We start from the raw sequence: 27,091 nt of genomic DNA, 5'->3' as shown, positions 1-27,091 counted from the left end.
TTGAGAGCTGGAGCGAGACAAGCATGCTACTAAAAAACATTTATGTCTGCTAACAAATTTGTCTGTTAAACAACATAATTACAAAACCACTGACAGGTGTGCCACCGACTTCCATTGGGTTTCATTATGACTAATAAAATACTGTAGCAATGCTTACTATAGCTACATTCCAAACACCTAAAAACAAGCAGTTGCTATCAACATGTTAAGTGCTGTGGTTACAATTATGGGAATAATAACCAAGCCCACAGTGGCTTGTTAAAAAGAACACCTTATTAAGCCACTTAAGTGTTTTCTTTGGTACACATAAAAACAATCACTGACACAGTTCTTTTTAAGAAACAATTTCAAATGTTTATTTAACATGTCAAAGAGGGGCACACACTTCAGAATTGAAAAGGGGGCTGCAATTATTGGCCAGTACTATGAATTAAAACTTAATGCTAACATTAATCAAGTTTTGGCTAAAAAGAAAAGGTATTTTTGTTCCTTTTTTTGTTTTTATAAAGAAACTTTATGTACATTGGTTCTTTTATACAAGAGGTTCATTGGATAAATGCATCAAAAATTAAACCAGTTCTGCAGTAAACTTTACAAAAAATACATTTTGTTTCATTGAGAGATGTAGAAAAGGAGGCGATCAAATATTGACCAATAACATTTCTTCCTTTTCGTTATTTAGAAAAAAAGCTGTTCTAATACCTATTTTAAAGAAAAGCAATATACAGCACAATAAATGGGGAGGACAACAAACAAACAAAAAAAAATGTTTTCGCAAAAAAAGATTTAGTCATTCGATTTGGTAACCAAGGAGAGGGGCTGTGACTGGAACAGAGCATGATGGGAGTGGAGCGCCGCCTGGTGGAACGGGGAGGGAGGGGACAGCATGGAGGGGTGCAGGGAGGTGAAGGGGATTGGCCGAGTGAGGATGGGCGTGGTCGAATGATGATGGCTACCTGAATGGATGGAGATGGTGGGGTGGTGGTGGTGGGAGGAGGAAGAGGAGGAGGAGGAGGAGGAGGAGGAAGAAGAAGAGGAAGATGACGTGGACCCGCCGGGGGCTTTCCCAGGTAGGGGGAAGTGGTGGTGCATGCGTCCCTCCGGTTTGGTGGTGAGGGACAGCGGCTGGGCCTGCTCCGAGTGAGTGGCGGCCGGCGCGGCCGGAGACGCCAGCGCCGCCGAGGGGGTGGCCGGAGAGTCCAGCATGCTGCCGTGGGACGACGCGGGGCTGTCGCACATCTTCTCCGAGGGCAGGTACTGCACGACGCATTGCTTCTTGTTCCTTATCGAGAAGTCTGAGGAGAGGCAGAGAGAGAGAGAGAGAGAGAGAGAAAAATAATATTATGCACTGTAAATTATGAATTTACCGTTGGCCTAAAATCCAACGCTCGTTGAAGAACAGGAAGAGGGGTTGATAAGGGGTCGACACACAACACAGAGGAGGATGATTGGATGGCGATGGAGGCTCACGAAACCACACGTATATATTCAAATGAATAGATGCACGACAGCACTCAAAGGAGGACACATATCGTACACATAGGCTATCCGGCAGCGACGACATAAATATATATGCTGTACGGTATATGCGTTAACAATGGAAATAAATCTGCCACCACGATCCAACTCAACGTAACAGCGGTGAGCGGTGAAAACACTGAAATGAGAGCGGCGTGGGTGGAGCAGATGGCGATGGTCTTACTGTTGCACGGCAGCAGACGTACCTGCCGCTATTAGCACTGAACCTCATATGCTGCTTGTCAACGTGTAGAGGAGGAGGAGGAGGGAGTTAGTAGAGACGTGTTAGTGACGGAAATTACTCATTACCAAAAGTAAATAAATACACAAATAAAACCAAACAAAGGGAGTTGATGTGTCCCAGGTTTGCTTGGACCTGTGCTGGTTCGGATCAATTCCTTGGGCATTGCAAGCCGAGTAAAGCATATACTGTACACTACAGTAAGGTCATTTTATTTTTGTTCCACTATAAGAAGGGACCAACAGAAAAGAGAGAAAAGCCCCTTACCCTCTGGTGTTGAGTCTGGCTTATTATCTCTCTTCCTCTTTTTCCGCTTTCCCTGCACAGATAAACACAACAATGTTGTCAGCGGGGGAGAAAAAAAAAGAAAAAAGCCTCTCACTAACACAAAGTGCAAAAGCAAACCGCTTCAGTCCAGGAGAATAAAAGTGTAGTTTTTGTCTTTACTTGAAACAATTAAAAATTGTCTCGTACTTTAGTGAGAACATATCCCACTTATGAAGCCCACTTTTCTTTGCAGGTGGTTGAGAGAGGAGATGGAATACGCGAGAAGAGCCACTCACATAGTTATCTCGGGCTGACCAGCCGGGGTAGAGCTGCGAGTGTAGTTGCCTCTCTTTCCTCGCCAGCTCGTAGTATTTGGCTTGTTCCTCTCTTGATAGGGAGTGCCACTGCAGACAAAGGAATAAGAAGTCAGTGGATAGATATTGTGTGTTAGCGTCACATTATATGCCAACTCAATTGCCTACAAGCGACACACACGCAGATGCACACACCCAATCCCCCTACTACACCCCACACACACACACACACACACACACACACACACACACACACACACACGCACATTTATCTAGTTAGATACCCTGTCTTTGAAGGTATTGTCTAAGAACAGAATGTCCTGCAATGTCCTATTGTGATAATGTGAATCCTGTAGATGCATTTTTGTTACTTTATTTTAATATTATTATTGACCACAAATATTAAGAAAGTTATTTAGATGGCATATTGTTTAGACAGACCTTAGGTGTATTGTTTAACTGGTATCCTTGTTTCTTTGAGGCACTACATTGTTTTTCTGTCTGCAGTCAGCTTTTGTGACTATTTACCTTGTTGCTTATGGGGCTTTTAAGCCGTGACATCATTTTGTAGTCAGACCTCCAAGCAGATTTATTATCGATATCTGTCCCTCGCTATTTCAACAGATCCGAGTCAAAAATAACGACTAAAGTATAATTCTACCACTTTCCTTTCAACAACAAAGAGAAGACAAATTAGTAAATAGTAAAAATTGTAAAAAGATTCACGGGTTTTGGGGCCAGTTGGCCCCAAAAGTTCTCCTCTGCCTACAAAATGATGTCAGACTTAACAGCCCCATAGCTTATTCTGATCTCGCAATTGTAGGTCGCCCTGGACAAGAGCGTCTGCCAAAATTGTAAATTGTACGTGCTAGATATTATTTTGTCTTGTGTCCACTCAGGTCACATGCACGGCACCAGGTGCCAAAGAGCATTCCCTGTGCAAGTCTCCCAACAGTAAAGTGACAGTGATTGTGTGTCTGCTCACCCGTCTCCCTAGGATCTGGTTGATGGCGGCGCTCTCTTTCAGAGTGCACTCGGCCACTACTTTGGCCCTCATCTCCTTCATGTAGAGCATGAAGGCATTGAGAGGTTTCTTGATGTGTGGCTTCTTCTCTTCCTCCTTCTTGGCCGGCCCCGGGGACTTTCTGCTGAAACCAGGCATTTCAAAATACGTTGAGATGGGACCATAGCTGCTTCGGAGATGATGACAAATACAGTACAAACTTGGGGTTAAAGCACGAGTCAGTGAGAAGGATGTATCCAATGCAGTGGTTTTCAAACATTTTTTGTGTCCGAGGCACACCAATGGGTCAAAGTCCAAATCTTAAGGCACGACTGTATTCACAGCTGCAAGCCCACAATGTGGCACGTTGTGAGCTTGGGAATCAGCTAGTTTCAAAAGTTTCAAAAAATAACTGAGAAGATTAACATTTCACCTACATAGTCATAAAATAGAGATTTGTCAGAATGAAAGTGATTAAAAAAATAAATTAAGGTAGAATTTGCATTGGGGAATGAGTACGATACACTAAATTGAAACGTATTGTGTAGCTGCATACGTTGCAATAAATATGTGTGTTTTCAGAATCCCGAGGCACACCTGGACACCGGTGGTGCCTCGGAGGCACTGCTCCATCGGTGTGTCAACGGACTGCTTAGATTAGAAGGTCTCTTACGCATGCATTGAAGGGCTGATGTTGTCACTCCTGGGTTCCTGCTTGATGACCGGCGAGACGATGGCGGGGTGCGGGATGCCCGTCTGGTGCAGGCCGTGGGGCGAGTGGGTCATCATGTGGGGGGGGAAACGGCTGCCCACCAGGCTGAGAGCAAACAGAGACAACGTTAGGACCATCGACGTCGCCACAAATCTGCACAAACCACTTAAACCCTCAACAGGGGGTCCGGCCAAATCTTTGTGTGATAGAAACTTTTTTTTTTAAATATATATATTAACCACTTGAACCTTAGCGTCCATATTCTGAGAACTTAAGCCGGAAATAGCATATCTACAAGCTCACACTGCAAGGTGTTGTGAGCTTGTAGATCGGCTATTTCCGGCAAAGAGGTTTGGTAGAGGTTGAAAAGAGCAGACTAAGTACGTAGTGAAAACACAAATTGACATGAATCCAAAATACACTGATGATTGTGCTGTCAAACAATGAAACTATATGGAATCTATGAAAAGATTGTGGGGGTCCCTGCTTTATCTCTCTCTCAACGAAGGGGTCCTTGGCCTGAAAACGTTGAAGACCCCTGCTCTATAGAAGAATAGTGAAAAAAGCACGTCGGAACCTGTATTCCAATGGTCACAAGTGCTTGACAGTACTTTTCATTGGTTAAATATTTACAAACCCACAGAGACTCAACCACTTTCAACTATTTTTGACCATTTCTGACCATTTCTGTCTAAAAGGGACATGCCCAAAATAAGGACGCCCGTTTGCCAAGTGCTTAACCCTGGCTTAAAAAAAAAAAGTTTGAACAGGCCCCGCCTCATTATCGCCTCGCCACCGCCGTCAGGTCAAATTCAGTGTGAAAACTCAGTCCGTCTAGACGCAAACCACGCGACACAATGAGCTACATGCTTGGTTTTTGTTCAAATATAGACTTTTTCAAAAGGCCCTTTATTCAGCCATGGCTGGAGTAAAGTGGAGTGTGTTGTTGCCATGGCGACAGCATGGCCCTGACACCTGAAACCACTTTCCTCACCAACGTTCCAAGCCATGGAGGGCCTTCGAACGGCCGCTCTCGCACAGAGCACCTTCACATAAGCGACTCCCTTACTTTTCCAATTGTTAACACAATGGAGCATTGTAGTGGACAACGGTGGGGCATTAAGTTCCACACACCTCTTGCCACGCATTCTTGTTAAATATGTGCTACAATGGAAAATCGTTCACTGCTCAAGAAAAAGGGGGGGGGGGAGAAAAAAAGGAATCTCATAAAAGTCTAGACTGTCATACAAGTCAACATACACATCAGCCCCTGAGCTTGAGGATTGTAGGGGCAGGCCTCCCTCCCTGCCATGGTGCCATACATGGTTAGCTCATACGCCAAGCCAATGTCATTTTTTTTTCTTTTTGTTTATTTAATGATATAAGCAATTATCCTTTCTCTGGCTTGCAACAAAAAACCTGCACACTTCAGCCACTGTCACATTGGAGATACCCTACTGGGTGGTTTTTACATAATTTTACATAATCATAATACCTAACGTTTCTCCATAATAATCTCCTCTAATAACGCTTGCCGGAAGTAACGTCCGTGGCAGGTTCCACTTTAGCGCTAAGCTGTTTCTCATTAAAAAAAAAAGAAAAAGCCCCACAAATATAGTATTTTCCTTTAATACATGGACAAGATACAAAAAAATAAGTTGGATATGTATAGATAATTATGTTTTTTTGTTCATAATACACATCTACATTCCGCTAAACAAGGAACTGTTATAATAGACTACTGCTGCAAGGCATTAGGGTGAAAGTAAAATCATTGAATAAATAATTACAGCAGCCCTTTTACAACATATCATGCAGCATCATCAGAACGGTGTTGCCTCAGGTATGAAGTTGTCAGCTAAAATGGTCCAACGCTACCTGATACACCTAAGACTTTCCAGCTGTAACAAAGCCATTGTAAAAGTTATAGTCTCAGTGGCACGACAAGGACCTCGAGGCTGGCCCTGTACGCAGATGACAGACGCACACGCTGATATTTGCTGGTTTTCACTTCATTCACACAATTTCATTGCAGGTTTAAAAAGACACTAGATCAATAACAGCAAGCACGGACCGAAACAATAGCAGCGGTCGACGATCACAATGTAATCTCGTAAAATATCGGAGGAATTTGCAGGTGATACGGTGCTTTCACTGCCATTTCTTCTTAGCCAGATCTTTATATTTTAGCTTATGCTAACAAGGGGGTGCCATTGTTGTCCCCTGAGGATAAAACAGGGCCTGCTATGTTTTTACAGACCATGGTTAGCCCTTGATAAATCACACACAGCTGTTTCAACTAACGGACGATAGTGAGACTGTTAACATTAACAGAATCTGCTGCGCTGCACGGGTTTCCACCCTAAAAAAGAATTCTTACTGTGCACTGTAGCAAAGTTACCCCAGCACACCTAATTCTACCTAATCCAAGTTCAGTAGTTAATGTTTTAATCAGAGATTATTTCCCGAATAAAGCCGTGCCTGGCTAGTGGCTAGCCAGATGTGTGCTATGACACTAACCTGGAATAGCTTATGTAAAATAATGCAATGTCCTTCAGGCGCATTATGAAGTGTGCAATGTGTCTATCCAGTTGTTTTAATATTTTATTCTTCGACTGGAGATACAAATACTATCGATCACACGGAGACCCTTTTGAATATTTCATCTCACGTGAACACCGGAAGGCTGGCTACAAATCTTTTTAATTTTGACAGCGGATCAGTGAGTTAAGTCTGATGGGACCTGTAGTTTCAGATGAGCTTTGATTTGTCCTAATCGATTCTTGCCCCTTTCATCTTTGTGTGTGTGTGTGTGTAGTCGAGCAGCTCAGAAGATTGGCCTGACTGTGGAAGTTTAGCTCTCAGAAAAAAGTTAAAAGGCTCAACCTGTCTCAGATAGACCTATTAGACCTCACATTCCTTTGTAGTTTTGACAGCACTGACTGTCACATCATCTGATGGTCTGGTCTCTGAAATAGAAAGTACATCTGTCCTATCCTTACGGGTAATTTCACCCGATATTCCATTCTACGCTCTTCCACGGAGTTATTAAATGATAATCGATAATATTCAAGCTACCGGTACTTCCTTAAAGTTTTGCTGTGGCAGCTTACAGTAACAAAAGAAGCCTTCCCCATCAATTTTCAGTTTTCTTTTCTTTTCATAGTATCATAATGGAAATGGAATAAAGATAATGGGAAATTTCGACAACAATTCCTCAGTATGGGAAATGATTTAATCACGTACAGTAGAAAAGGTTTGTCAATAACGACATTATGCAATAAATAGTGAATGAACCAACGGAAACACACCTACGGCATATCTTCCATGTTGCAATATTTCAAAAGTTTGCAAAAAAAAAAAGCAGTTTGCTTCAGTGGGAACACGTAACGATAACAAGGGCCTTTCTTTTTGTATGCATTCAACTGTATTTTACCCCTTGTACTGTACTGTTTAAAACCGCTGGCAAAGCATGCAAGTCAAACGTGATTACGGCATGTCACATAACCTGTACATATTGGATATCGCCCCCTGGGAATGTGGGGGTGTCGCTGAACATGATCCACTCACCTGGACATGGATGCATTCATGGCTAGCGCCGGATAGGGGTGACGGAAACCCCCTGGGGGGATGGAGTACATGTGCTGGCCCTGCCTGGGAGAGAGACACCCAGAGAGAGAGAGAGAGAGAGAGAGAGAGAGAGAGAGAGAGAGAGAGTGGAATACAGAGGCAAAGTTAGCGTCAATTGGGTATGGCAGGGGTATGGAGAATACAAGTTACTTTAAAATATAAATCCATGAATGTCTCATTGTCTATCTGTGCTGGTTATGTTGTTAAATTACATTAAAATAACTACAAATGCAAAATTTAACAAGGTATTATAATTATATTCTCCACACTTTTATTCTCCCCATCTTGACAGAATAGTATATTCCCAGGTTCCGCAGGTCAGCTGCACAGGTGCAATTCATTATTGTTAATTGTGGCACGTTTACTATATTATGTCAAGTTTAGCTGCACATGAACAACTGTTCCAGGCTGCCATATCCAGCCCAAGAAACCGTAGACATTTTGGGAGAAAAAAATAGAATGTACTTCTTAAAATAAATGTATCATTCCTGTTGCTAAGGTACGGCAACATGACTGGTGTCTTGCACGCGCGTGCAAGACACCAGTCATGTTGCCATACCTTAGCTTTTTCTGAACTGACGCCACTGGAAGGAGAGAGAGAGAGAGAGAGGAGGCTCCGGTGAGAGGTGGATCAAACACAGCTGACAGACTCCCAAAAACCCCACCAGCACTAATCCTACTCCTCATCAGCTCAAATCCCCTTGCTTGCGGAACAGCACCGTTGCAATTGATTACAACACCCGTAGCAAAGAAAACCATAAATGCTCAGGATTCATCCCGGTGAACTTAAAATGTTATAATTTATTGTTGTTTTGATATGGTACACCTGCACCTACATTATGGAACAAAAAAAAAACGGTCGAAATAACAAATCCCTGAGTCAGTTTGATTTGCTGGCTAGCAGCTGCGTGACGACTACCATTCAAGACGTTATACAGAGCGATGCATCTAGCATCCCTTGCTAGAATCCAAAGTGTCTTAGCCAATTTGTTGTGCTTTCTTTTTTATTAATCGTTTTAATCAAACCCACACCAATATTACATTCTACTGGCCTAACATTAAAGAACCTGGACTTGAGTACTTTGTTTCAAGTTAGCCAACAACAATTTCAGACAAAATTGATAAGGGAATATTAGTACTTAGATTTGATTTGAAGAGATCAACGTAATACTCTTGTTATCAAAATGTATCATCAGAACCCATTTAGAACGCGTACACATTATTGTGTATCATTATTTTATGCTTTAACTATTGAAAAATAGCAGATATACAAGCTCACAGCTTGAGCTTGTAGATCTGCTATTTTAGAAAAATCGTAAAAAATTGAATTTTGACCCGATTCTATAAGTGTCTTGAATCCTTCTAAGATTTTTTGAAAAACCTATGTTTCTATGTCAGCAATCTGGCCAGCCATCGTCAAAGAAAAGGTCCTTTTGACTTAACTGGAGCTCAATTAGTCTGTTCTTGAGAGACAGTGGTTCTCAAACCTTTTTATGTGAAGGACCCCCAAAATGATATGTATTTGGCCACGGACCCCCATCTCAAAATATCTAGTTCCAGGGACCACCCAGAAGCAAAATCTGAGTTACAAACGTTCGCTCTAAAAATACATATATTCATGACTTTTTCAAAAATAGCAGATCTACAAGCTCGCAGCGCGGCACTCGGTGCCGCGCTGTGAGCTTGTATATCTGCTATTTTTCACTGGTTAAAGCATTCAATAATTCTAGGCCCTAAATGGGTTAACAAAATGAAAGCGCAATGAGTACAGTAAGAGCAACTCACTGTGGCACAAGCCAGCCCAGAGGGTGTGCGATCTGGCCCACTGCTCCGGGGGACAGCGGGTAGTACGGTGAGAGCTCCGACGGGTGAGGAGTCCGAGGAATACCTGCAGGCACCGCAACAACAACAACAACAAGCTGAAGCACAACGTACCTGCTAACATGGAAAGCATTTTTTCATTGTCACAAGAGATTGTGACTAACAATATAACTACATCCTTTACATCTTTTTTTATTTTTCCTGAAAGGTAACAGTTATAATGGTTTCCACCTGACAGCGACCATAATATTATCTTTACACAAGGCATTAATTTGTGATGGGAGCTTAAAAAAAGTTGATATTGTGATAAAATAGCCAAACATATCCATGGTCTGGAGACAAACCGTGTTCTGCACAAGTTGAATAATGGTCCAAATTGACAACTTTCTAACCGGCAACCCTATTTGGGGTATGTTTTTCTTTTTTTCTTTTTAAATGAATAAAAGAAAAATAAAGACAAAATAGCAGATCCACAAGCTCACAATGCCTGGCACTGTGCCACATTGTGAGCTTGTGGATCTACTAATTTAATCTTTTTTGCCTGAAAACAACCTTCATATGACAAAATAAAATAGGGCTTAAAAGACAACTTTGTTTTTTTACAACAAGGGTTCATATTTTAGATAGTCATTAGAGAAAATAAAAGATGAATGTTAGAATGTTTTCATTTACCTCTTTCTACTGTTTTAGCGACTTTACTATTTTGATTTCAGTGGTTGGGTGCATGCGTACAAGTGGCTAAATATGTATTTTTTAGACACAATAAGCCGGCAATTTCTTTGTTACTATTTACACCAGCCCCCATAAGTCACATCTGACCATGAAAGATTGCAGTGCATCTTGGGAATGGGCTTATTGTGTCTAAAAATACATATTTAGCCACCTGCATGCATGCCCCCAACCTGGGGGCACACATGCAAATCAAAATCGTCAAAATCACTAAAACGATAGAAAGAAGTAAAACATTTTCTTTTAACACTCATCTTTTCTTTTCTCTAATGACTATCTAAAAAAAAACCTTGTTATGAAAAAAAAAACAAAGTCGTCCTTTAAGCTGTTATGGTTTGGCAAAAAAAAAATATGACCGCCCAACAAGGTAATAATAATATACCTGTCTTTGGGTCTAGGATCTCCGGGGAGAGGTGTGAGGGCGGCGTGCCCGGAGAGAAGTGTTCGTTGCTGTAGGTGATTAGGGGGGTCAGCGGGTGGACATGGTGGGCATGTTGGACCACTGGGACCTTGTTGGACTGTGGAAGAGAAAGAGAGAGAGAGAGAACAGATAGAGGGGGGTTTAGTTAGGAGCTGATAAGCGCGGTGCTCTGACGCCTCGGGCAACACAGTATTCAAAACACGGCGGCAGGCACGTGATATCATCTGATGTTGTGCATCTGTTGGTGGGGCTTACGTTGTAACAAGGGGTGTCGCACCAAATTCTGGGCCCTGCCTGGGGTACAAGGATTCACTTCAATTATTGTGTGCTTTAACTACTGAAAAATAGCAGATCTGCAAGCTCACAGCGCGGCACCGAGTCTGAGTGCCACGCTGCGAGCTTGTAGATCTGCTATTTTTGAAAAAGAATCTAGAAAAAGTCTTTGAATATTTCAAGGTTTTTTTTTTAAACCTGTTTCTATGTCAGTGGTGCTCAAACTTTTCCATGTGAAGGACCCCCCAAAGTGATATGACACCCATCTCAAAATATCTCGTTCCAGGGACCCTAACCCTCCCAGAAGCAAGATTTGAGTTACAAAATGTTCTGCTTAAAAAAAATACATATATTCATTAAGATTTGCACACATTTTCACGACTTTTCAAAAATAGCAGATCAATAGCTAAAGTAAATCAAATAATTAAGGCTCCACCTATGGGCCCTAGTAACTCATGCTAGACTGAGAAGCATCTCAAACTCTCCGGTGCATTACAGTAACATTACAGTAACATTACAGTAACATTACAGTAACATTACAGTAAAATTACAGTAACATTACAGTAACATTACAGTAACAGCGCCACACATTACATCTGTTTGACTCCTGCTGGTCACTGTGTCAGTATTGTGACAGGCCCGTATTATGATGCAATCTGGACCGGCACCAAGGAACACTAAAAAAGCCTCGCGGACACATGCCAAGACCATTACAGTCATTTAGTGGAGGAGAGAACTGTTTGTTCAGCCCAACAAGCAAAACAACAGCGCCGCCAGTCCAGAAGTCACAGCAGCACCTCATGCACACGCTCGCGCACAAACACACACACACCCTCACACGCACGTACACACACACATGCGTGTGCTCACAAAATGAGGATAAGAATAAATAGCTATACCCATAATCAAGCGGAGAGATTATGAATCCCGCATTTTCCACGGCAATCCATTTATAGGAATTGTGTAGAAAGTGGATGCCAGCGCCACGGCACAGAATATCTTGGATGTTTTATAACGAAATCTTAATGACGTCATGACAACAACGATGTCATGTCAAGTAAAAGAAATGCCCATGACAGAGAGCGTAATATTGTTTGTTGTCGGGTGGAAACCTCGTATCTCCAAGTTTGAAATGTATATGTTCTGTCGCAAAATAAAGCCCTGCTTCATCATACAAGGCCGTCGCACAAAAGTAGTGAAAACAGCAGATCTACAAGCACACAACGCCTCGCACTGCGAGGCGTTGTGTGCTTGTAGATCGTCTGTTTTCACTAGTTTAACTCATTTTTAAACTGATAAATGCAAAACGAACGTTTTTGAACATACAAGGTTTTCACCCGACAACGACAATATAGAAATTCCATCAAGATTTATTTCCCCCTGGTGTTGTTAAAGGAAACTTTAACAATACTCCATGTTGTGGTACTGTGGCCAGAAAGCCCAGACCCCTGGACAGTGGCCCAATCACCCCTCCCTCACCAGACCTGGGCCGGTTCTGGACAATGACAATGACAACGATGATAGCCCGGTGGTGACGACGACGATGATGATGATGAAGACAATAATAATAATAACCAGCGTCTCTACTTTCATTAGGGTTAGTGTTTAGCCTCGCAGTCATTTCCCCTTGGCTGCTCCGCTGAATGGAGCGCTTGTTGGCTCAACTTGTCACATGGGAGGGTCAGGGGGTGGGGGTGGCGGCGGGAGGTGGGGGGGAGAAAGGAGTCTTGTTCCTCCAGCCTAACCTTTCTTCAATATCCCTCCCCCACCCCCACCGCCCCGTCCTCCTCAACCTCCCCGTCTGCTCCAACGCGGTCTGGGAGGGAACAAGGTTTGCATTGAGACTTCTGTACTGCTCTCTCTTACTTTCACGCTGCTTAGAATTGTTCCAATTTTCTATTTCTTTTTTTGCTCAGCTACATTTATTTTTTTAAGGCAGGTCCAACCTTTCCTTCTTTTTTTTTTTAAAAACCCTTAGCAAACGTGTTTCGCCCACGTCTTCTTAAGTCGTACTTTGATTCGGGGTAATGCCAAGCCTCTAGTTGAAGAAAATATTTACTGTGTGTGAAACAAGGCTATATTAAGATCACTTTACTTAGAACAGAGCTTTTTTTTATGTTTTCCCCAGACTTGGGAGAGCGTGTAAGGTCAATATGTTTGAAAGTACATTAAGGTGAGCCGGAAACGAGATTTCATACAACACAGAAAAGGCTTTGATATAATTTGATGTTAGAAAAAAAATAAAAAAAAAGCTTTATGGAGATTGAACCCCCAGATCCCACGTGTCATGTATATTTCAGTTGTGCTTTGTTGCTCTACTTCATGTACAATGTGCCTGGATTCTCCCTATATTGTGCATGCTGTTTGAGACCTCTAGACCTGGTGGTGCCAACACATTTTGGGAAGCACTTCAGTTAGAATCCGAAATTATGCTTATTAATGATTCATATTCTGGAATGCACCAATCGTGTGTTTGCTTTGAACAGATTTTATAAGTTTAAAGGCACCCGTTTCGACATCACAACTGCAGTATTCATTTTAAATGAAGTGGCCCAAAAAAAAAAAACGTGATGTACAATGCGAGTGCGCAGACTGAGTGTACACGTGCAAAATGCATTTTGACTCGCCTCCTCCTACCTGTTGAGCCCAGTCACTACCGAGGAGAGGTTGTACTATGTATGGTCAACATTTTACAAAGACGGCAAGCTCACAAGGAAAACTACATACTGTACTTTGGAGCCGTTTTCACTGTTAAAATAAATAAAACACTGTAAAAAGTAAAGCACAACGTAGACTCCTTGCTAACGAATTAAGTTCTAGCAAACACAAAAAGCAGTCATGTAAAATGGTGGCTCAGTGTGTTGGTTTAAAACTAAAGCCGCGACCCATCAATACCTTCATTCAGTTTCTTTATGTGTAGGGGTAATATTCCTCAAACCCCGCGACAGCTTCATACGCACGGCTTCACGATCCACGGGCAAGGTGTAATAAGGAAACCACATGGAACATGAGCTGTGTTTTAAATATAAACAACATCTACGTGACAGGACGGATACAGAGCAACCTGGAACCAGATGGTATCTGCATTGACGGACAGCAGAAATCATGCTCTTTACATAGACGACGTGCTTGTTGAGAACTGGCCTGGCTGCAACACAGTGCAGCGTACCTCGCAGGATCGCAAGCAACAACACTGGAGATCTGGTATTAGCTAGAGCCGGGTCGACATAGTAGCAGGAAGATGAAAAATAGCAACAAAAAAAAAAGGTTTGCTGAGCCAGTGCAGAGAATAGGTGTCTCTCTGTTGAGAGGTTTTCGGGGGCTAAAGAGGCAGAGGTGGCAATACCTCGATGGGCTGTCCAACTTGGAACGCCGCTAAGAAAAGCACAGGCCTTGGTCAATGTGGGTGGAGGGGTGGATTTCATTCAAGCAAACATGTTTTTGGATCCTGCACATCTGAATTGAATTACTAGGCAAACAGCCGACGGGGAAGAGAGCTTAGAACAAACTGAATAACCCTGCAGCAGCTTTGTGTGCCTTTTCTGCCTGGCGATTCTGGGTGGGAGGTTCAGAGGAGGCCTTTTCAAAACGGCCAGGAAAGACAGGGTGAAAAAGAATGCCTGGCATGCAGAGAAATCCAAGCCTTGTGTTTGTCAACGCCAACAGGAAGCGGACGTGAGAGGGGCTCTGCCTGTGTGTCGTAGGCCTTTAGAATCGAGCCCCTCCTAAAGCCGTGCCATTCATCACAGACAACTTGCTGCTTTACCTCTTCTGCCCATCGCCTTTGAAAAGGTCAATGGCACTAATATTCTAGGTTAGAATAATAAAGCGCGCTGTGTCATATTACTGGAGTCGGTCAGCAAGCAGTGTGGCCGTTCTCTACGGTCATTAAAGGGCACGCGCACACACATGCATGCGTGCGCACACACACACGCACACACACGCATGCACACACACACACACACACACACACACACACACACACACACACACACAGATGACGAGGCATATACTAAAAACAAGCTCAGTGGGATATAACGCCAAACTCAATATCTTTGTTGTAATTCAATAATAAATATCTGTAAATTGATTAAGCTTCAGTAACATATTTTCTTTAACATGGACACGTTAAAGAAAAGCTCACTTGGTTTGTGTTTAAATTCATTCATGGACTCTCACCGATAACTAACACATTCTATGACCTTATAATTTTGACTGATCTTGGATTTCAGTCAGATCCACATTCATCCCCATGTCTGTGGAAAGCTCCCGTATCTGCAGTGGAGCCCAGCAGGACTGCAGACCTCAGATCAGTATTCACTTCAGGCCTGCCGGAGCCTTTGATTTCATCATGGATCCTGGATGTTCATTGCTTAATGCAAAATGGGAAAGTCTCACCGGACACCAAGTCAAAGGTTCTGCAGCAAGAGATGTAGGCCAAGAAGAGCAAAGCACCAAATCGACCAAAAAAGAAAAGGAAAAGGGTTTTTCTTTCTTTTTTTAAAAAGCCGCCTCATCGTCACTCGAAATCTGTCATGTGTCCAATCAATGTGTTGAAAACAGCACTGGACACTTGAGGGGGAAACAAAAGGCATCTCTGGAATGCTGCTCAGGACCATGCAGTGCTTCGATTCGCTTAAAAAGAAATGTGGTGACTTAAGTGACTTATGACATGCTGACAAGAAGACCAGGTCTCTTGTTGTCTTGATGACTTCCACACACACTAATACAATATTGAAACAGCGAGCAGGGATTCTTCCTTGTCTGTCAAGTTCAGACCAGCCCATGTGTGAGGAGGCCTGATCTGATAAGTGATGGTGGGGCAGTCACTCGGGTCAGTGCTACCTCATTAGAGTGTCACTGCTCCTTTTAAACCAACATAATAGTCAAGCGCTTGTCACATAATGACACATAGAATGGGCCCTCCCGGACAAATTAACGTGAGTCACTCCACTGAATGACCTCAGTGGAGGAAGTATTCAGCCATGACAGCACTATCAACATGGCTGTAATAGGCATGTTGGCGGCGTGATGATTGCTATATGAATGCACATGATCAGCCACCTTCCCTTGCTCTCCACTCGTCTCCTCCCGTTCTCCTCTCCTCTTCGGTTGGAGCTCAGCCACCGCTGTGCTGGACTGACAAGGTTGAGTCTCCCACACTGCATCACCTGGGCCTGCCTGCAGCGCCTTTTGATGTTTTATTAATGAATAGACAGCTCTCTGAACACAGAGGCTGATATGGGAGTGCTGGGGTGCCCGCGTGTGCGTATATGGTTTGTAAGTGTGCGTGCGGGGGTGGTGGTGGTGGTGGTGGTAAGGGATACCATAGAATAGCTTGTTCCCTCTTTCCAGGTCTTATCCCCCCCGAGCACATACGCTCCAATCACCATCACAACCAGCGTTACTACCAAAAGCAAATACCAACCGAATGCTAAACAAACCTGCCTGTTGAATAATTGAGGATCTGGAAGCCAGAGTGGGTTCCGGATTAGCATACAGGCCTTATGGACCCAATCTGCACAGTGACAGCACAGCTTTGCCCTCGACTCTCTCACTCCCACAGAAGGCTCTGATTTTCTACGTCTTGTACTACGAACGCCTCCGCTGTCTCCGTTCCACATGTGTTCCGTGTGCCGCGAGCGAGGGCAGAAGTCAACATGCAGTTCCTCGTTAGCAAATGGATTCGCCACGTGTCAGAATCGCGGAGGAGCGCCAACGTTATGATGCTCATCGTCGGTGTCATAATCTCGAGGCCTAATGTATCGTGAAATTAACCTCCTTCACCTTTTATTTGCTGAGCTGCAGAGATGGTACCACTTAAACCCTCTATAATTGGCAAAAACGGACCTGGAAATACTGTACTTGATACTGTCTTTTTTCACTTAAATAGGCGATCTACAAGCTCATAATGTTGTGAGCTTGTAGATCTGCTATTTTTTGGCAAATGTTCCGCCCCAGAATAATGGATGTTTCCGGGGATATTTTGATTATCGCGATAATATTGTAAATCATTTTCATATCGTCCCAGTCCCTACTCGGTCCCAGTCCCTACTCGAGCCAGCAGCAGAAGGCACTGATGATGACAGCGCTGCTCGTACGGTGGATCTCAAACCCCAATGAACCACTTTCAGCCTGCCATCCCGTCATTATAGACATTTTGTTTTTATAATTCAAAAATTAGCATTTTTTGAGTGTCACATCGGACGTACGAAATCAGGCTTAAAGGAGTAGTTCACCCCCAAAATGACTTTTTTTCTATTGATTACTCATGCCATGGAGAGTAGAGTTCAATAATATTTTTTGTTTTTTGTCACATTCCTAAGACAAAAATTTGATTTGAGTAAATTTACCCCCATTGATTCCGGATGGTGACCCGTTTCGAAACGGGTCACCATCCGGAATGAATGGGGGTAAATTTATTGTTATCACATTTTTGTCTTAGGAATGTGAGCAGATCCACAAGCTCACAGCGGACTGGACTGGACATGCACGGGACATGCTATACCTTGGAAGCGGTTTTCACGTACGTTTTACCAATAGAGGGTTTTAGAGGTACCGGATAATATGCAGCTCGGCAAATAAAAGGTGAATTGAACCCAAGTGCATATGACGGAGGACGATATCACGATAAATTAAATCTCCACGATACGACGATTATTGTGAGTGTTTTTTTTCTATCACGATAAACGATAACATCGCTTATCGTCCCATCCCTACATGGGACGACCCCCTGCCGGGGCTCTCCTGCCCGATGCCTTCTCCTCCCCGGGTCCTCCAGGTTGGCCCTGGCCAGTAATCCTTAGCCCTCCCTCCCACCCCACCCCACCCCGTGGGCACCCATCCGCTCCCTCTGCTCTCATTAGTGCAGTGTTGGGGGGCAGGGGGGGGGGGGGCCTGGGGAGAGCCCAGCCTTCTGCTCACCCCCCCCCCCCCCCTCCACCAACTCCCTGTGTCTCTCCTCTGGTGGGGTAATGAGCACATAATCAGCCTGGCTCCCTGTCAGCCTCACACACACACACACACACACACACACACACACACACACGCACACACGCACGCACGCACACACACACACACACACACACACACACACACACACACACACACACAATACACACACCAGAGGGGCATGCAATGCTTCTGGCCCGGGGTGGGTGGCGGAGGAGGAGGGGGGGGCAAGGGCACAGTGGGGTGTTATTATACACATTCTATTCCGTGTGCCCGGGGTATGCAGCAGCAGCAGCAGCAGCAGCGGTGCCTGGTACCACCACCAGCAGAACAAACTTCCCCCATCATCACACACACATCAAATGACCCTCTGGGGGCCGTGCTGAGATCACCGGATCGCCGGCCGTGAAGCACTTCCTCTTGGAGGGTTCACATGACGCTTCAACTCTCTCTGAACTTCAGAGGAGCAGCGTAAACAATTATGTTATTTGCATCCTCGCGGGTCAGTCAGTGTCACACACATGTTTCATTTGAGCTGCATGGCTATGCGCTACCTACTGTCTGTGTGTGTATACTGTATATATATACAGTATATATATATATATATATATATATATATATATATACCGGTATATATATATATATATATATATATACAATATATATTCAGCCTCCAGTATTTTGGCACAGCAGCAGTAACATTGTATCATAATTAAAGGGCTTCTTCTTTTGTCTCTTATAACCCACACCTGCGGCTACTCTAGACTGTAAAGAATATGGACGGTGGGAACCCATTGGTTTCTATGTTGCGAAAATGAAGCTTTTTTTTTGCCCTTGTGTGGGTGTCGCCATCATTGTGTACTGGTACCCAGTTGGAATGCTATTGGCTGCCAACGGTCACGTGCAACCGCAGGGATACATGGGACATCGTCTTGAGCTTGCCGAAAATGAAGCACACGAAGAAGAACCATCACAAGCCTATGATCACAAGCCACTCCTACAGCATATCCTGCTATGACATCAAATGTAACATTAATTGGCCCACACTTTCACAAAACGCATATCATGGTGATTGAAACGAGGCTTTAAACTAGCGACAGGAACCATGAAGTAAGAAAATCAAATGTAAAAGTACGGGAGAAATGAATGGAATCCTATGGAGAAAATGTTGCTTCTGGTACCAGAAAAGCGCAACTAGCGGCCAATCATAGGATCTTTTAGTTCTGTGTTTGCTTCATTTTAAATCCGGACAACTGGCCCCTGGTTCTAACTAGCATAGTTGTTTTGATACCTTTACAGTAGCCTTACATTAAGACGCACCGGTAGTTGCTTCTGCTTTGCTGACGTCTATGGCTACCGGAGCGTCTTACCGTCTTTGAATACACTACCACTGCAGGCTCCACTAAATCTCATCTAGTTGCTCGACACATGCACTAATGAAAAATATAAGACTACGCCAGAGTTCTCATATCGCTTACCGACTCTGGCGGAAACTGTTCACAATGTAATAGTCCGTTGTTTTCAATAAAAATGCTTTTTACCAAGTCTATGTCCGAGTGCCGCTCTGTTTTTCCTGCATTTCTTCTTTTGCGCATGCGCAACAGCGCCAGTTTGATGGCCGGGAGGTACTATTGCTCATTTGAATTGAGCAATAGTACCTCCCGGCCACCAAAGGGGCGCTGTTGCGCAGCTGCAACAGCATTGTTTTCAAAGAAGAAATGCAGGAAGCCATGATGAAAAACAGAGCGGAGAGAAAAGGCACTCGGACATAGACTTGGTAAAAAGCATTTTTATTGAAAACAACGGACTATTACATTGTGAACAGTTTCCGCCAGAGTCGGTAAGCGATATGAGAACTCTGGCGTAGTCTTATATTTTTCATTAGTGCATGTGTCGAGCAACTAGATGAGATTTAGTGGAGCCTGCAGTGGTAGTGTATTCAAAGACGGTAAGACGCTCCGGTAGCCATAGACGTCAGCAAAGCAGAAGCAACTACCGGTGCGACTTAATGTAAGGCTACCTTTACAGTGCTAGGCAATCATCTTTATTTACATTGAGTGTATTACACTCAATGAATGTAAGCACCTTCTTTTGTTTGTATTTTTATCATGATATTACATACCATAGATAGATAGCCATAGAGCCCTATACAGTCCCAAACAGGAGTTTAAATAGTTCAAATAAAGTTTACTAGTTTGGCCACAGGGTTAAAATATGAATTACACAACCAAGTCAGAGGCCGGTTAGTTGGCCAATTCAAATGTCTCACAGAAAGCCTGCATTCAATTTCTCAGGCATAATCTACACACTGTCCTCTGTCTGTATTGACCTTCTTGGATCAATGATGTTCAATTGAGATAAAGGTCAAACAAATAGTGACAGGGAGCCAACACTGCACCAAATTAAGTTTCCTTTCAAGTGAATCCTGCAGCAGCAGCAGCAACAGTTGCAGCGCAGAGTGGAAACAATCCAACTAGAGTCCTCAAACCCCACATCAAGTCTTCAATGGCCTCTTTCATTTCCGCCTAATTCAATTGACATTAACCCGCTCCTTGTACTTTCTTTTCTCTCTCTCTCTCTCTCTCTCTCTCTCTCTCTCTCTCTCTCTCTCTCTCTCTCTCTCTCTCTCTCTCTCTCTCTCTCTGCTGTCCGACAATGCAAGAATCATGCATTTCATAATGTTACGCATTAAGTAAATAAGATAAAAGCAATTGGCTGGAACAAAACATTAAACAGAAGCTCTGTCTGACAAGACAACAACCCCAGCCATGCTGGAGTCACTTAGGGGTCAGCACTTATTGTAATAAAATATCTTTAATTGGTTTCCAATTGAGACTGCAAGTCAACCACAGAGCAGCTTTGGATTCCCCTGGGCAAGGAGCTCCACTCCCCTTCACAACAGCTTCCCATTGAGCGGAGCCTCAATGGAGACTTTGTTGTTTGCGTCGTTGTGCTTATGAGATCCGACGAATCCACCACAAACTAAACAGGCTCGTCTAGCCAGGACGTGTAAGGTCAAGGGGCTGAGTCACAGCGGTTATTTGCCCACAGCGCAAGCAAGCGAGGGCGGCTTAACGCTCTCTCTGCTCCTCCATGCATAACTAAACACGACTTCCACCTAGCAGAGATCACTGTGCATGCGTTGATCTGACAGGTGATAGTGAGCATGGGACTCCGTACTCCTTTATTCAGCGGGGGCTGATCTAGACTGCTGTTTATCTAACGTTATCACAAACCCTGCAGGACGCCCGCCTTCAGCACAACCACACACCGAACAGGTCTGCTGAGGTCCCACATTGTCTAATGACTAGACAATGCGGGACCTTGGCAGACCCGTCTCTGTGTGTGTGTGAGTGTGTGTGTGTGTGTGTGTGTGTGTGTGTGTGTGTGTGTGTGTGTGTGTGTGTGTGTGTGTGCGTGCGTGCGTGCGTGCGTGCGTGCGTGCGTGCGTGCGTGCGTGCGTGCGTGCGTGTGTGTGTAGACTCCAGTCGGAGACATCGGGATGACTGCTTCGCACCTGTGTGTGGGAAAGCTTATGAATGGCTAGGTGGCTCCAACGTGGATGATGATTTACAACGGGCTGAGTGATTGCGGTACACGGAGAGACAGCGTGGCTGTGCAGTGCGCAATAGTTTTAGCCTGCAGGTGCTGTTGTTGCTAGGGGTAGTGGAGGAGGAGGTGGCTGCAGATGGACAGATAGGATAGCGTTAGTGTCTACTTACTAAATGCCCCGGGGTGGGAGAGCGGGAGTCTTTCAGTCCCGCTGATCCGGGGACGTCCAGAAGGGGCCATTTCATCTGCAGGTACTGTGGGTGAGAAATGGGGAGAAACAATATGAGACAAACGATGCTTACAATAAGTGCATGCCATGCATTATGGCAACATTATCCACTGACCAGCTTTTAAGACAGCATTCCTAAAAGCGCCATTGCTGCAGTAACGCCAAATAAAACAGATTGAGAGACGCTCTGCTACGCTACAGGACAAACTTCACTGTTTGCTGCGAGAGTGAACAAGTATGGGGTTGAGGTTTTTCCCTAGAACATACATGAGGGTAATGAATGGTGTAAAGCGAGCCAACAGAGAGCCATAACTCTACCAGACACCTGTATGAGACCCATTCTGCTGCCGGGGTCAGACAGTGGGCTCTGGCATGAGAGGGTGGGGGAGAGAGAGAGAGAGAGGGAGAGAGAGAGAGAGAGCAATGTGAGCACAGTGGACTGGTGGAGGACTGTGAAATTGCCGTTTGTCAAGGAAAAACAAGAGTCCAGCTGTGGGCGCCCATCGCTGAGCGGGTGGGAAGAGACAGCTGGAAGGAAGCCCCATCTCGAGGAGGATGAAGTTAAAGACTTGGGTGTGGACTTTTAGGCTATGTCTGGGTCTATTCTGTTTCGCTCGAGTTGTTTGTCCTTGTGACCCATAGCCATACCCAATTATAATCAATTTTTAATGGTGTTATAAATGCGAAAACTTGTTAAACTTTTATGTTGGCGCTTAAGATCATCTGCCATTATGAAGTAAGGCAAGCTTATTTTTTCCACCTCTTTCTTGGGAAAGTTTACCAACAGTTATTCTTGTAGAGCAGGGATCTTCAACGTTTTCAGGCCAAGGACCCCTTAGTTGAGAGAGAGATGAAGCAGGGACCCCCGACTACCTTATCATAGATTCCATATAGTTTAATTGTTTAACAGCCCAATCATCAGTGTATTTTTGATTCATGTCAATTTGTGTTTTCAGATATTTAACCACTTGAACCGTCAATACTTATTAAACTTGACCTTTCACTCTGTACTTAGTCTGCTCTTTTTCCCCTCTACACCAGACCTCTTTGCCGAAAATAGCCGATCTACAAGCTCAATCTGCTATTTTTGGCTAAAGTCTCAGAATATGGACGCTATGGTTCCAAGTGTTTAATATAAAAAAGGTTTCTATCACTAAAAGATTTGGAGGACCGCCTGTAGTAACTCTGAGGACCCCCTAGGGGTCCCGGACCCCCTGTTGAAGACCCATGTTTTAGAGGATGCCCATCCCATGTAAGGCCTAGTATGTACTATGCCCTACGCAGCAGGGCCATGATGTTGCGACAAGGAAAGGTGGTTCCCATTTCTTGCTCGATACAAGTTGAACCAGAATTCGTTTTTTTTTTTTTTCTTCCTGCAGCACTGGAGATAGCATGGAGCCAAAGCACCAGCAGCACAGCTCAGCCATCTGGTTTGTGAATCAGTTTAAACACCGGATACAGCAGATTGACATGCATGTGGATTTTCTGCCTGGTACAATTTCAAATTAATTAAAAGGGTGTTGTATTTTAGCTTATGTCACGTAGACACAATGTAGATAAAAAAAAAGAAATACTGCCAACATAGCAATATATAATAATTTATAAATTCCAGTTGCCGGTAGTTAGGGCATGGAATTCAACTATCAAGTGTTCTGTTTCGTTTACGACATCCTTCATCTTGTGCAGATGAATTGCAGACGATCCAGGCACTTTGACATCATTCCTATATAGCATGAATGTAGTGTGGATTTCAGTTCTGCACAAAGAAAAAGATGAGAATTACTGTCATTTTTTGAAACAGTGATTAAACCACCGTGAAAGCAGTTAATAGCAAAGTTTTTAAATATTAACATTTTTGGAAAAAATGAAAATTCACATGCATTCATGTTTTGAATTCATTTTTAAAGCTCCATTCATCACTCAGGGATTGTAAGGAGGAAGGAAGCTTGGATGACCGTGGGTTAAAAATGGAAAAGACATTATAGCAAGCAAGCGGGGGGGAAAGGGAGAGAAGGACGGACGAAAAAAAAAAAAAAAAAAAAAACATTTTCAGGAATGAGTTTGTCGGAGCAGGCAGCGGGTATTGTTTCCTGACAGCTGGAGTCCAATAGAGCAGGGAGGGAGGGAGGTGGGGGGAGGTGGGGGGGGGGGGGGGGGGGGGAGAGAGGGGGACCCTTTTTCCCTTCCAAAAGAGGGGGAAATTCTGTGAGTTGACATCAGCCCTCTTCATTTTCACCATACTGCTCAAGGCTGAATCGTAGGTTCCAGCTAATGGGCCCTGGTCCATACAACTGTCAGGAGGAGCCAGTTGCTTTTAGAGCGCTGCTAGCTCCCCTATTGAAACTGTACTCTTGCTCTGTGCATGATGCCTAATGAATGCTACTCTCTGGAGAGAAAACCCCCCCAAAACAATACACTTTTTTCCCTGTCTAATCTATGTCAATCACGAGTCCTTTCCACAAATGAAACGAGGCCCTATTGTGAGCGTTTGGTCCTTATCCGTGGCCATGCCCACACCTCGTTCCGTCGTCTCTCCTTCCCCATCCATCCACCTTATTTGACAGCTTCTGCCAAGGATTGAGGAACATGCCCCCGGGCACTTTTTTTTTCCCTAAGCGCCTACTTTTTTTTAATTGCCAGTGTGCCTATGGAGCAACTGTGCTCACAGATATACCCCTGAAACATCCACCAAGGTGCCAGCCCGCAGAATGTCACATTAGCTCCCACTCTTCGCATGCAGTCACAGCCCCCCATAGCAGCGCACACACACACACACTGCTCCAGTAGCACATGAGAAGCAGTGGCAGGGTGTCTGGGTACTGGGTACAGTCCTCAGGAGCAGTTTGAGGAAACAAAAGGTAAGAAATCCACAGGGCCAAAGCTACTCAGCGGAAACTTCTATAACACTGTAAAGCTGCTTTCTGCTGTGAGAAAAAAAAAAGCACGAAAAAGAGAGGCACATCGGGGGGAGAAAAGGAGATTGAACGGGACATTTAAATAAGAGGAAACACTTAGAAACCGATTTTTTTTTTTAAAGAGCTGACTATCCATGGCCGAAGTGTTATTAAATGTTTGTGAAAGATTGAAACCGCAGATAAACTAATATGAGCAATTACATTTTGCATTAAACTTCGGGACATTTAGTAATGGCTTGCAGATGCCCTTATTTAATTAGAAACAAACACAATTTGAACAGACATATGGCCGAGGCCCATAGAGATGCTCGTTTCAGCATGGGAGTGGAAAGCTCTGTTGTTAAATAGTGTTGGACAGAACATTGAGAGAACTCTGTAAATAAAGTGAAGTTTAGCAACTATCTCATCGACTTTCATCACTTTCTAAATGTTGCTTTCCCCACTGCCCCCCCCACACTCAGAATAGACATAAGCAGAATGCGCTACTGTTAAAGAGGCTCAGATGCGACAAAGGTAGCAATGATGCCACAGGAAAAAAAACTCAGAAAGCCTCCACAGAACTCTGTTTTTTTTTTGCATACAGCATATGCTCTGTGCTGTGGGCAACGCAGTTTGCCAGAGCTGGGTTCTAATTGTTACACAGCTCTCACAGAGCCCTGGAAAACACAGCAACAGTCTTTGTCAACTCTGAAGTGTGTGGTGCCACACTGCCGGCCAGCATCAGAGCATGGACGAGAGACAGATGTCTGGACATTTGCTGTCAAACTAAGTCAGAGACTCTGCCAAAAGCGGGGGGAAAAAATCCCAAACTTTGTCACTAGCTAGCATCAGGACTAGGAACTAGCAGGAACCAGCCTAGTTTACGGTCCAATTAAAGCTGGCACTGGTCATAGATGAAATACATCGTCATTGTCGGGTGGACACCTTGTATGTCCACAACCGTTTGTTTTTATCATATAAAAAAATTAGCTAAACTAGTGAAAACAGACGATCTACAAGCACGCTTGTAGATCGTCTGTTTTCACTACTTTTGTGCGACGGCCTTGTCTGATGAAGCAGGCTTTACTTCGTGAAAAAATGTACAAATTTGAAACTTGGAGAAACAAGGTTTCTGCCCGACAGTGACGACATACATTTTATATCATTTTATTTTAATACATCACAGAGTGATGTGTTTAAATCGCAGAAACAGGGTGACTCGTGGGACGGTGATCCTATACACGCTGTTCCTTTGACCGGAACTCCAAAACGTGAAGCACCAAACAGGACCGACACAACCAACAGAGTGACGGTATGCAACAAGCCAGTTTCAGACGAGACCTAAACCTTGTGTAACAGCTTCACCTCCCGCCCCCTCCTCCCTCTCTCCCTCCCTCCCTCTCTCCCTCTCCTGAATAGCAGGGTAGCCGGAATGCCTCCATGGATTGCTCCAGCAGATAATGTCAATCACCTACCGTGTGGAGAACCCCTCCCCATTGTTTTCCTTTGCCCCCAACAGAAAACAAATGGGCCACACAGCGTGCTGTTTGGCTGAGGTGATAATTACCCTCTCCTTTACCCATATGAACAGCAACTTCAGACAATAGCCTCGTCAAGCCGCGACACAACAGTCCCTCCCTGGTTTGCTCAGCTGAGATCACCTGCTCATGCAGGGCCATTGACACCTTAACTTGATCTATGCATGAAATACAATTAGAGCTTGTGGGGGGACAATGACAATGCAGTAAGTACTCTCCGCCCTGTCATGGGGTTTTGCATTAAGACCCATTGTTTGCCAACATTACAGGCAATTACATGGACAATTCTTAAGCAAACCCCAACACTCATTGTGCTAATTAGTGTTTAATTGATGGGGAAACGACGAGCATCTGAGCTGGTCAGACCTGCAAATTGCTGCTCTTTGGCCCTCTGCAACATTTCTGAGTGGAGGCGCATGCATGTCCCAGTTTTCCAGACCACTTTGAGGCAGATTACTGAGGGAGGAAGTTATAAATGAAAACAATCTTGGGGAAACGAAGGAAGACACCAAGAGAGAGAGAGAGAGAGAGAGAGAGAGAGAGAGAGAGAGGGAGAGAGAGAGAGAGAGAGAGAGAAAATAACAACGGAAAAAATATTTTGGTGCCAACATAATTGGTGGAAAAAATAAATCTATACTGCCCAAATACAGACACCCTGTATTTACATCTTGCATATAAAACATTGCGGGTTCAGTGACGTTAGTCAACAATATGCTCCGGAGAACCTGCATCTGAGCGAGTAGAACGCAGTATCAAAAACAATACAGCAAAAATAACAAGGTATTTTTATTTTTATGCAAGATCTTCTAAAAATCAACACAGGCACTCGAGTCGTGAAACCAGCAAAACTACTTTTGCCCTAACCTATCCGATCACTTGGCACATTCATTACAAGAGAAAATTCCTGCCACGGAACGCAGAGGCAGTTTTTTTTTTATATCAAATTAACCCTGGGAAGCCCGGCTTGTCCCGCAACTTGCAGAACTAGCATTACTGGC

General features: G+C 44.1%; 1 protein-coding gene across 1 annotated transcript in view; it reads right to left on the bottom strand.

Annotated features, from left to right (window-relative positions):
* Nucleotides 1-588: 588 nt before the first annotated feature.
* tcf7l1b (transcription factor 7 like 1b) overlaps nt 589-27,091 on the bottom strand; it is a gene marked incomplete at its 5' end in the record, with an annotated part of 42,206 nt that continues 15,703 nt past the window's right edge. The window contains 9 exons of the mRNA XM_080739136.1: nt 589-1,295; nt 2,027-2,078; nt 2,323-2,430; nt 3,326-3,485; nt 4,017-4,160; nt 7,626-7,709; nt 9,471-9,573; nt 10,618-10,753; nt 21,603-21,686. Coding sequence (XP_080595262.1) covers nt 787-1,295; nt 2,027-2,078; nt 2,323-2,430; nt 3,326-3,485; nt 4,017-4,160; nt 7,626-7,709; nt 9,471-9,573; nt 10,618-10,753; nt 21,603-21,686 — 1,380 coding nt within the window. The 3' untranslated portion in view covers nt 589-786. The remainder of the gene's footprint in view (nt 1,296-2,026; nt 2,079-2,322; nt 2,431-3,325; nt 3,486-4,016; nt 4,161-7,625; nt 7,710-9,470; nt 9,574-10,617; nt 10,754-21,602; nt 21,687-27,091) is intronic.

The sequence above is a fragment of the Nannobrachium achirus genome (genome assembly GCF_963921795.1).
Source record: "Nannobrachium achirus genome assembly, chromosome: 12".
Taxonomy (NCBI): domain Eukaryota; kingdom Metazoa; phylum Chordata; class Actinopteri; order Myctophiformes; family Myctophidae; genus Nannobrachium; species Nannobrachium achirus.
Note: the sequence above shows the minus strand (reverse complement) of the source record. Positions and strands in the feature narration are given on the sequence as shown.